The 11,957-nt window shown below is 39.7% G+C and overlaps 1 protein-coding gene across 2 annotated transcripts in view; it reads left to right on the forward strand.

The window, feature by feature from the left end:
* The window catches only part of NR4A3 (nuclear receptor subfamily 4 group A member 3), a 41,029-nt gene extending 32,872 nt beyond the window's left edge, over window positions 1-8,157 (forward strand). For both annotated transcript variants that reach the window (XM_043565175.1, XM_043565176.1), the window contains exon 8: window positions 4,867-8,157. In XM_043565175.1, coding sequence (XP_043421110.1) covers window positions 4,867-5,114 — 248 coding nt within the window. In that variant the 3' untranslated portion in view covers window positions 5,115-8,157. The remainder of the gene's footprint in view (window positions 1-4,866) is intronic.
* The last annotated feature ends 3,800 nt before the right edge of the window (window positions 8,158-11,957 follow it).

Consider the following 11,957-nt stretch of genomic DNA (forward strand, 5'->3'; position numbering starts at 1 on the left):
GAGATGTCTATGGCATGGGCAGCTAAAATTGCATGGGAATCCAACAGTTTCTTTAGATACTAACACCACACAGGTCAGGAGTATATGATCTGTTGTCTGTCTGTTTTAGTCACTGCTCTACCCCCAATGGCTATAACATTGCTAGGCACAGAATAAGCACCTAATACATATTTGTTGAAAGACGTAATTCATTAATTAGTTCATTAGGTACACAGAAAGTAGGAAGGAGTTTCAGGGGGGCTGGGCTCACCTCAGGATGAGGAAGAACATTCTAATATGATGTTCAAGGCATCCTGGTATAGTAGAAACACATCTGGACTTGGAACAAAAGAAATTAGCCATTTGCTAGTTTTGACTATAAGTAAGTCATGAAACTCTCTGAGCCTCAGCCTTCTTAACTATGAAATAAAGATCATCTTTGTCCTGCCTGATTCACAAGGATGCTGAGAGGTGTGATAAAATAATCTAAGTAAAAGAGGATAATATAAAGTGCTATTAGGTTTAGTTTTATTACCCAGCTGGTTCTGGGCACTTTCTTTGTGATCTCTTGTGGTGGGGATTCTTGTCTTAGGTGGGAGTGTGATCTAAATGATTCAAATCCTTTCCAACTCATATGTACTATGACTGTAACATGTAAATCTGTTAGTTAACCATTTCTGTAAGATGCAGTTTAAAGCTTTGAATGCATAAAGGTGAGTTAAAATACTGGAGTATTGGATAAAAATGATGTAGATCAAAAAGCAAGAAGTGCTGAAGACCCTGTTTTGTTTAATGGGGACAAAGATCTTACACTAAGATGCATGTGATTCTCTAGGAAGGGGGAAGTCCAAATGTCCAGTCTCCCCCAGGATTGAAGTCTCTGTTTATTAGCGCTGCAGCCATGTTTACCAAGCTGCAAAAAGAAAGAAGGTTCCTTAAACTAAAATGTCAGTTATTGGGGTTTTAAGGAATTTCAGATTACCAGGAAGGTCCCAGACACCTAGTGACTCCCTAGTGATTTGAAAATTTGCTTGCTGCTGGCAGTAGTTTGCATGGAGACCGAATTTTATCTCAGCCCTTTTGAAAAAGTAAAGAAGCCACAAATCCAGTAGCTGTTCAAAACAACAAAGAAGGTGCCTTTGGCTTCTAACAGGAGTGTCTCTGAATTCCTCAAGGAATTCCAGGCCTAGGGTTGATCCAGCTGGCAGGGAGGTATCGATCTCCACTTGAGTTCACTGAATAAATAATGGTTGCCATAGTTATTGAGCAGCCACAACTGGTTGGAGAGCAGGGAAAACTCTGAGGCTCCTTCTGTGAGTTTGGCCATAAGAAAGTCTGGTTATAAGGTTCCATAATCAACCCCCTCCCAAAATCCAGCCAACGCCTTGCTCCATTCCTTTATCCTTGAATATAATTCAAGACATGGGACACTGAAAGGAAGGGGAAGTTCAAATCAACGGACTGGTATTTTATTCTGGGAATAGTGTCCCTCCCTGGGTTATGAACCTAATTTGATATAGCTCAGTATTGATAGAATTTACTATCAGCACAATGACTGTTTGATCATGTTACAGCCACTAGAGCCACCAAATCGCAGATTGTTCTGTGTTAACACTTTTCAAACGTAAATGCCACTAACTTGGCAATTTTAAAAGAAAGGAAAGGAGTTATCTGATAATCTCATAAATATTCTCACTATTTTGTTTCCTTTCACCCTTCTCTATATGCAGAAATAACTTCCGCTTAGATGTCATTGCAGCTTAGATACCATTTTATATTCTATTTTTTCTTTAATGTGATATTCTGTATTTGTCCACGTTGCTTCATAATCTTCATATTTGTCCTTTCCGGTGTCTACAGAATCTCCCATTACGTGCATATACCATTTTTTACTTAACAGTTTCCCTATTCTTCTACCCCTTACCTTTTTCCGGTTTTTTTTTTCTAATAGATACTGCTACCCCAAACGTCTTCATGCATACGGTTTCATTCTTCTGAATTTTTCCTTCAGATAAATTCCCAAGAGTGGGATTACTTGGTCAGAGGCTATGCACATCTTATAGCTTTTGAAGTTTATTGCCAATCTTGCAGCTTGCCTTTTCACTTTTGGAGGGAAAATAAAACTTTAGGCAGAACACCATTGCAGGAAGAGTTTCTCTTCAAGTTCACTCCCGGGTGCATCTTTTGAGACTATGTGTATGTAGTAAAGATAAACGTAGAGGACAGGTTTGCACCTGGGCTGATTAGCTAACAGTTTGCAATCATGCACTGCAAACCTTGAGAAGTAGGGAACTTTACTGCCTTTTGTCTGACCCTGTGGTTGCCAACCACTTGCCACATGTCACGCAGCATCGTAGGTGCTGACGGTACCACGCATGGAGCACCCTGCAGTTGGCAGAGCACTTTCAGGTTTCATCATCTCAGTTAAGCCTCACAATGACCCATGGAAGTAGGTTTTATTATAATGGCACTTCTTCTTTTATTGTTTAATATTTAAGACACACGGAAAAGGGGGAGCCTGGCTGGCTCAGTAGGTAGAATGTGCAACTCTTGATCTCCGGGTTGAGTTCCAGCCCTGCGTTAGGTGTAGAGATTCTTTAAAAGTGAAATCATAGAGGCACCTGGGTGGCTTAGTCAAGAGCGTCCGACTCTTGATTTTGGCTCAGGTCATGATCCCAGGGTTGTGGGATCCCAGTGCTGAGTGTGGAGCACTGAGCATCAAGCGTGATTGATTCTCTCTCTCCCTCTGCCCCTCTCCCCCATTTGCATGCACACACACACACACACTCTCCGTCTCCAAAATAATAATTTTTAAAAATTTTTTCAGTAAAAATAAAAATCTTAAAAAAAAAAAGACACACCGAAAGGAATGAAGGATAGAATCAAGACTTGTGTGTCTACCGCCCTGTAATCCCCATTCTCCTAGAAGGACATTGAGCTTCAAAGAGATTAGGTCACATGGCTAGTAAGTAACAAAACCAAAACCAGAATCCAGATCTGTCTGACTGCACGCCCAGTGCCCTTTTCTCTATATTATGATGCACTGAGATGAGACGCCTACAAGTCACAATCCAACTGAGATGCCAACCAGCAATTTTTATGGTTGTACTTTAATATAATTACAACCACCAGGCTGGAAGGGACCTGAGAGGTCATTAAATTCAACCTCCTCCTTTTAAGATAAGCCTTGGAGAGAGAGGAGCTCACCCAAGTTGTACACAACTAGCCAACCTAAGGCCAACCTAAGGAAGAATGCAGATCTTCTGGCCCCTGGGCCTCCTTTGATTTAGAGCAAGAGAAGAAAACGATGTCTGGACATTGCTTCCTTTTGCTGATTGGCTTTTGTTTTAAGGAAATAATTTCCCCAACAAAAATATCCCCAATTGAGGATTAAGAGTAACTTCTTATCTTCTGAGCACTGAGTAATGTGTAGAAATGTTGAATCACTGAACATTTCTGTACACCTGAAACTAATATAATGCTATACCTTAATTATACTGAAACTATATCCCCAACTGAAAAAATAAACCTAGGAAAAATTAGACAGTGTTGCCTGATTTCCCATTGGAAGGATGCCTTCCATCTCACAAGAATTATTGTTTTACATGTAAATATACTTAGAGATACAAGCCCTGACTGAGATAACTGGGGCCAAGCCCTTCTCTCAGGAAAGAGGCTCTGGTATCTAAATGCTGAGGGAGAGCAAAGTGATTTGTACTGGATGGCAGGCTCCTTTCTGATTAGAGATACAACATTGTTCTGGGGCAAGAGGACAAAATCTGCCTCAGAAAACTGAGTTCAGATCAGTTTAGCAGTTAAGGTTTATCACTTAACCTTAAAATAAATTAAGGGATCATAATATTCAATATGGGGATCATTTTATGTATTGTTTTATAAAATATAAGATACTGGTGTTCATGTATTGCTACATTGTAGAATGCCACCATGCCTGTTTCTGGGCCTTTTCCCTTCTCTTTGACTTTTCCATCCCCACAGCAGGAAGACATGTGTATTTTGTACAGAGTGCCTGGTGTCGGTCAATAGGTGTTTCAAGGGGGGGTGCAAAAAAAACAAGGAAAAGAAAAGCTGGATTCTTCTCAGTGCTGGTTAGCATGAAAGCACGTGCATGAAAACATGAAGAATGTGCTTTATGCTGGGTCTTGGGAGGGTAGCCCTTGCATTAGCAAATGGAACTGACCGAGCCCCTTTCCCCATCTGTCAAGATGAGAACATTAATTCATTTGCCTGGACGTGTTTCTTTGTCACTCTAAAGAGTTGCTTCCTGACAAGGCTTTCGTATGTATGCAAAATAATAACCACTCTGTCGTTCACTCAGTGTGACTATGTGCCAGGAACTGTGTGCTTCACCTAAGTGGGTCCTCCCAGAAACCCGAAATTAGGGACGATTATTATCTTCATTTCATAAGGACACTGGGGCTTAAAAATCAAGAGGCTAACTCAGGGGCACACAGTGAAGAAGTGGCAGGACTGGGATGCAAACCCTGGTGCCATTGGAGTCCAAAGGCCACGAGTTCTCTCCAAGAGGGAGGTGCTTGCATTGTAAAATGCCATCCCAACTGGAGGAACAAGATGCAGGCTTCCATTAGGGATTCAAAGTCTCTTAAGATGTGACTGCCTCCTGGGGCGCCTGGGCAGCTCAGTCAGTTAAGTGTCCGACCCTCGACTTCAGCTTAGGCCATGATCTCACGGTTTGGTTCGTGAGTTTGAGCCCCACATTGGGCTACGGAGCCTGCTTGGGATTCTTTCTGGTCCTCCGCTGCTCGTGCGTGTTCTCTGTAGACAAACAAACTTTAAAAAGATTTTTTTTTTTTTTAAATAAAAGCTGTAACTGCCTTCCAAACTTGCCCCTTTTCCATTGTTCTGCAGAACGACATGGGTTAAAAGAACCAAAGAGAGTAGAGGAGCTATGCAACAAGATCACAAGCAGCTTGAAAGACCACCAGAGTAAGGGACAGGCTGTGGAGCCCAGCGAGCCCAAGGTCCTGGGCGCTCTGGTAGAACTGAGAAAGATCTGTACCCTGGGCCTCCAGCGCATCTTCTACCTGAAGCTGGAAGACTTGGTGTCTCCACCTTCCATCATCGACAAGCTCTTCCTGGACACCCTGCCTTTCTGAACAGGAGCAGCCTGAGGGGGGAGCCGCCTCATTGGCTAGTGCCTCCGACTTGCTAAGCAGCAGAGGATTTGGGTCTGGACACCTACCATTTTCTGTCCTTGCTTAAGAGAAAAAAAAAAAAAAGCAGCTCCTGTAGAAAAGACTTTTTTTTTTTTTCTGGCACTTTTCCTTACAACCTAAAGCCAGAAAACTTGCAGAGTATTGTGTTGGGGTTGTGTTTTATATTTAGGCTTTGGGGTTGGCGCGGGAGGGGAGGGTATAGTTCATGAAGGTTTTCTAAGAAATTGCTAACAAAGCACTTTTGGACGATGCTATCCCAGCAGGAAAAAAAAAAAAAAGGATAATATAACTGTTTTAAAACTCTTTCTGGGGAATACAATTATAGTTGCTTTGTATTTAAAAACAAGAACAGCCGATGGTTGTTCGCCAGAGTAGGATGTGTCTTGAGGTTGATCTTTAGAATACACTTCCTGTGTCAAGGGTATGTATGTGGTGCAAACAAGGCAGAAATTCTCTCTTCTTAATTTCTTTCTAACTTTATTTTATTTTAACAAATGGTGAAAGATGAGGATTACCTATAAATCAGACATAGCAAAACAATAATGGCTGTTCGCTTCCATATACAAGTGCAATTTTTAAAGTGCTGTCTTACTAAGTCTTGTTTATTAACTCTCCTTTATTTTATATGGAAATAAAAAGGAAGCAGTCGTGCTGGCAAGTGACACATGTTAATTTTCCTAGCAGAGGCTTTGTCCACCTGCCCTATAGAACCCTTCTGAGGTATGGTCCGTCCAAGATTTTAGGCAATTCTTAATGGATCCAGATCTCTGCCCTAACTGTCCAGCTGTCCCAAAGGGGGCTCAGATTATAAAATGGATTGCATACAACTGTGTTGGTTGTGCTCTATCAACCCAGACAAAGTTCCCTAAACTTGTTCCAGTTGATAGCAACTAGCTGACACATTCGTTCAGAAGCCCCAGGAGCATTCAGTGAGTCTCACATGTCTGATCCGTAAATAAGAACATACAAATAAGTAGGAACTGATCATACAGGGTAAACATCAGAGATAATAAGATTTTTTAAATATATATAATTTAATTTTTGTTACTGGTTACAGAGACAATTTTGGAGAGCAAGTGAGTCTTATTTTAAAAAAAATTATAGTATGAATGTGACTACTAGACAGGATTAGTGGGCTGCGTTTCAACATTCCGTGTTCGTACTCCCTTTTGTATGTTTATACTGTCAATGCCATATTACTACGAGATAATTTGTTGCATAGTGTCCTTATTTGTACAAACATTTGTATGCACGTTATATTGTAATAGCTTTGCCTGTATTTATTGCAAGACCACCAGCTCCTGGAAACTGAGTTAGAGTACTTAAATGGGGTGTTCACAGCGACTTGGATACACCTATTAGAAATTAAATAAACAAATATATATATAAATATAGCAGGTTACATATATATATTTATAATGTGTCTTTTTATTAACCATTTGTACAATAAATGTTACTTCCCATGCAGTTATTTTATGGTTCATTTGCAGTGACTTTTAAGGCAGTACTGTTTAGCACTTTGATATTAAAATTTTGCTTATGTTTTGCTAAATTCGAATAATGTTTGAAGATTTTTAGGTCGAAAAGTCTTTATATTATATACTCTGTATCAAGTCAAAATATCTTTGGCCATTTTGCTAAGAAACAAACTTTGAATGTCAAACTGATGTCACAGTAGTTTTTGTTAGCTTTAAATCATTTCGCTTTAGTCTTTTTAAAGAAGAAAGAACAGAACTATGCTGTTTATATTGTCATTAAATTATACAATCAAACAAATGCCAAATGAATTGCCTAATTGCTGCAAAGGATAACCCAGATAGCAAAGCATATATGGTTTTTTTTTTTTCCAACAGTCATTCTGATATTTGATCATGTATTACGTTTGTGTGAGCTTTTATAAAAGATTATTATTTTTATATCCAGGTGATGGGGTCTGCAATGTTAGGATCTTGGAATGTTAGACTTGGCAGGGGCCTGACTTGTTGACTGGTCCCCCACCCCTCTGAAACTCATACAGGAGAAAACAGGGGCCCAGCGAAGAGTAAAGATTACCCAAGATCCAACAGGCTGGTTGGACCAGAACCAAGACTAGGACCTGGTTCTCTTTTCCATAGTGTTTTTACTCAACTTACTACATCTATAGGAAAATAGGCTTTTAAAAATAACCACGACCATTTACATTTTACCTGATGACCATGAGGAAAGTAGTACTTTTGCATTAATTTTTTGAGCTTATATGCAAACATAATAAACATTATTAAATATCAGGAAAGCTAACATTTCATACTAGGTAGCTTCAGATCAAATTCAAATTGAATTTGAATAAATTAGAAATGCTGTGCATACATAACCCTTTTGTGCACCATTGGTATTGGAAAGTTAATCCTTGTTTTTTGTCATATCCATAAGAGAAAAACAAAACAAACAGAAAAACCAGAGCCCTGGAGAAATGCTGTTACTTTTTATTTTTACACCCATCAGATTTAAGGAAAAGACTTTTTAGCCGTAATATTGATTGGTTGAAATGAATGAAGGTTTTTAGTTATAGGTCTAGATGCTAGTGCTGAAAATAATGGTTATAGCCAGTGTTCTTCCGTCTTCCATAGTTGTAATAACTATGAGAGCTTCCCACATAATCCATCAATTCAACTCCCTTTTTTTGTCTTGATGTTGACACACAAGTTTATACAGAGTGGATGACCAAACTAGCTCAGAAGAGGACAGCAAGAATTAAAGCAGGTGATTCTTCCTTGTGGGAGAGCTCTCTCAGTGTGAACATGCCTTCTGTGGGCAGAAATCAGGAATCCACCAGCTGTTAATGGAGAGTGCCTTGCCTTTCATTTCAGACAGCAGAGTTTTCCAAAGTTTCTCTGCTCTTCTAACAGCATTGCTCTTTAGTGTGTGTTAACCTGTGGTTTGAAAGAAATGCTCTTGTACATTAACAATGTAAATTTAAATGATTAAACTACATTTTATCAATGGCTACCGGTGTGTTGAATAAGTATGCTTCATTGAACAGTATTCTCTTAATCATCTTTAGAATAGTATTTGCTGTGAACTCTTAAACACATCCCAAAATAGATTTTTTTAAAAGGCTTACTAATGCTGAAAAATTAATAGGCATTCTGAATTGGAAATATATTAAACCTCACTGATTGGGAAGGACATTCTGAATTCAATAACCATTTATTGACTGCTTCCTGTGGGCAAAGCACTGCTGTGTGCTTTGAGGAGATACAAACATGCACAATGTCTGAAGCTATTTTCTTTCAACTATATATAACTGTGTGTATATTAAATGGAGCTAATAATTTATTGCCTAAAAGTATTCTTTAGGGGTATAAAGGATTTATTTCTCTATCAAGATGATGGATATTAATTGTGAACCAGAATTTATAACAATCAGGATTAGAGTTCTCCAGGATTGATCAGAACTCTCTGCCTTTTTGCTGACGTCATTACTGCTATATTGCCTAGAAACCCCTCACTGTGGGCAATTCCAATGCAACTTTCATTCATCTCTGCCCCAAACATCATATATTCTGAGTTAGTGCAAATATATATATTTTTGTGGGCATTGATGGCTCAAAAAAAGAAATATAGAGCTCTCCCAGTCTACTAAATCAGTTCATGCACAGAGTATTTTCCCTGACATCTAAGTGCCATGTTTAGCCCAGGGCCAAACCCTTCTTCCTGCTTCTAAGAAGTACCTTCAGTACCTTCATTTCTTCAACTATGCAGTATGATTACTAAGAAAAGAATGAGAGAGTTGGTAGAGCTCCATCTTGCATATGACTTTAAATATAGGTGCTCAGCCACAGGGGAAAAAGAGAGAGTTCATCTTCTTCTCTGGGGACTCCAGAGGCAAAAGTCTGGTTTGAATGGGAAGGGAGGTGGGAAATCCAGGGCTAAATAAGGTGGATGGGCTTGTAGTTGAAATTTCCACAAGTTAAATACACAAAGACAACACAAGAAGCTAATTGCTGACTTTTCTTAACTGGGGTGAAATACACATAAAACTTACATTCTTAACCATTTTAAAGTGCACAGTTCAGGGATGTTAAGGATATTCACACTGTTATTTAACCAATCTCCAGAGCTCTTTTCATCTTACAAAACTGAAACTCTATACCCCTTAAACAATAGCTCCCCATTCACTCCTTCTGCAGCCCTGGTAACCACCATTCTTTCTGTCTCTATGAATTTGACTACTATAGGAACCGCATGTGAGTGAAATCATACAGTATTTGTCCTTTTGTGTCTGGTTTATTTCACTTAGTCTAATGTCCTCAAGGTTCATCCATATTACAGTATATGTCAGAATTTTCTTCCTTTTTAAGGCTGAGTAATATAGCATTGTATGTACATACCACATTTTGTTTATCCATCCATGTGTCCATGGACTTTTGGGTTGCTTCCTCCTTTTGGCTATTGTGAATAACACTGCTAGGAACATGGTGTAAAAATAACTTTTCGGGACCTGCTTTCAATTCTCTTGGCTAACTGTTGATGGTTGAGCTTAGTACAATATAAGTGCTTTGCAAGGATAATCTTGATTATAAGTGATTTTTTTTTTTGCCTCAGGCACTGATTTCAGGCCTTCCCCATTTCTCTCTCAGAAGGCACCTGAGGTCATTTCATGAGCAAGCTGTTTGTAAACCTTTGCTCTAAGACCAGGCTTGAAATGGAAAGGACTAAAATCTAAGAACATTAAATGGTCCATCATCTTGTCCAAATACTTTTTCTTTGAAAAATTCCATACTTTGCCCAAGGGGTTGAAAATCCCATCAAATTTCAAAGAGGGTTTTTGCACCTTCTATTATCTGACACCCTTCACCATGAACAAAATTCTTCAAAAAATCTTTCAGAAAATTCTTCCTTGGGGCTGTCTCTGAGTTGCACTGTGACGCTAACACAGATAATATCTTTTGTTTGTGTGTTCTGTTTTGATAGTGTTGCAAGTGCAGTGTCATTCTTGTGTTATTTTTTCTTTGTCTCTGCCCATCTCATTGTTCCATCGGTGACCCCAAGGATCAATGGCCCCTTCTCTGATTACCTGCTGTGATGCTGGCCGTCTCTCAAGCTGGGCCTCTAAGGGCATTTGATTTGAGGGGAAGAGAAGAGAGATCTAATATTTATTAGGCATCTATTGTGTGTGCCAGACACTCTGGTAAATACTTTCATATGTGATCTCATTGTCAGACTGTTACGCCAGTCTGAAAATGGGGAAAGAGCTGGGAAGGGTTAAGTCCCTTACCAAGGTCCTATTAGATTGAAATACATTTCAATATGGCTCTGTGACTCCTGGCTGCCTTCCTGCAGCTTAGTCTTCAGACTCCTGCTCCTCTCGGCAGTACAGAGATCATTCACCCTCAGTTCCCTGCTCACCAGCAAGTGATGAGGAATTCTACACAGGCACCAGAGCTACTATCCCATACACAGACTCAACCTCATTTCCCTTCTGGTCAACCTTACTACCTGTCCTACTAATCCCTCAGGACTCAAGACCCCCACCGTTTTGTCTCCAGGTCTCTAACCTTGTCCCTCACGAGCCTTATACCCGAAGAGTCTTCTAATAATGAAGCTCTGCTCCCCTTCTAGGATCATTTCTGGTGCTTCCCTCTCTCGACACAAATGCTGTCTACCCTGAGAGCAGACTTCAATTACTGAACCCTCACAACTCTTTCCTGCCTCCTGCCAAACTCCTAATTTCTGGGTAATTTAAAACTTCCACTCAGGGGCTCAGCTGGTTAAGCACCCTACTTCAGGTCAGGTCATGATCTTGTGCTTCATGAGCTCGAGCCCCACATCAGGCTCTCTGCTGTCAGTGTGGAGCCCACTTCAGATCCTCTGTCTCCCTCTCTCTGCTCCTTCCCTGTGCATTCTCTCTCTCTCTCTCTCTCTCTCTCTCTCTCTCAAAAATAAACATTTTAAAAAAAACCTTTTTTAATTAAAAATAAATAAATAAAACTTCCACTAAGGCTCTATAGTCAACAGCTTCAAAGTTGTCCTCCTTTGGAGTCTACAACCACCCCTCTGTTCCTTTCTGGCCACATTCACTAAACCCACAAAGACCAGCCTCATCACATGCAGAATCTACTTCCTTTGTCCCTGCAGAGAGAGAGAGATGTTGGAGCATTGCAGAGAACCAGACTTTCCTTAAGCATCTCAGACTTGTTCTCTTCCCTGAAGCCTGGAGTACATTTGCCCATTGAATTTATGTGTCTTCTAACACACGTCCCACCTTCTCTCTCTCTCTCCCCCTCTGTCTCTGTCATCTCTCTCTCTCAACAATAAATAAATAAACATTTAAAAATAAAATTAAAAAATTTAAAAAAAATTTTTAAGAAAAAGGGGGCGCTTGGGTGGCTCAATTGGTTAGGCATCTGACTCTTGATTTCTGCTCAGGTTATGGTCTCACTGTTCATGAGTTTGAGCCCCGCGTTGGGCTCTGCACTGATAGTGAGGAGTCTGCTTGGGATTTTCTCTCTCCTTCTCTCTCTGCCCCTCCCTCTCTCTCTCTCAAAAATAAATAAATATTTAAAAATAAAAATAAATAAAATTATAACACACTTTCCACCTTTTATACCTAAAGTCCTAATTTCTTCCCCCTCACTATCTCATCTTTTCCTGCCAGTTTCTAATCAATTGTTCAGAAGTTTACAAAGATGTTTTTAAGTATATAGAAAAAACATACATGTAAGTATACTACCTAACAAAGCTACTTGCATGTGTTTCACTGGACATTTATATATCTTTAGGGGATTTTTTTAATTTTAAAAA

This window comes from Prionailurus bengalensis, chromosome D4 (genome assembly GCF_016509475.1).
Source record: "Prionailurus bengalensis isolate Pbe53 chromosome D4, Fcat_Pben_1.1_paternal_pri, whole genome shotgun sequence".
NCBI classification, from domain to species: domain Eukaryota; kingdom Metazoa; phylum Chordata; class Mammalia; order Carnivora; family Felidae; genus Prionailurus; species Prionailurus bengalensis.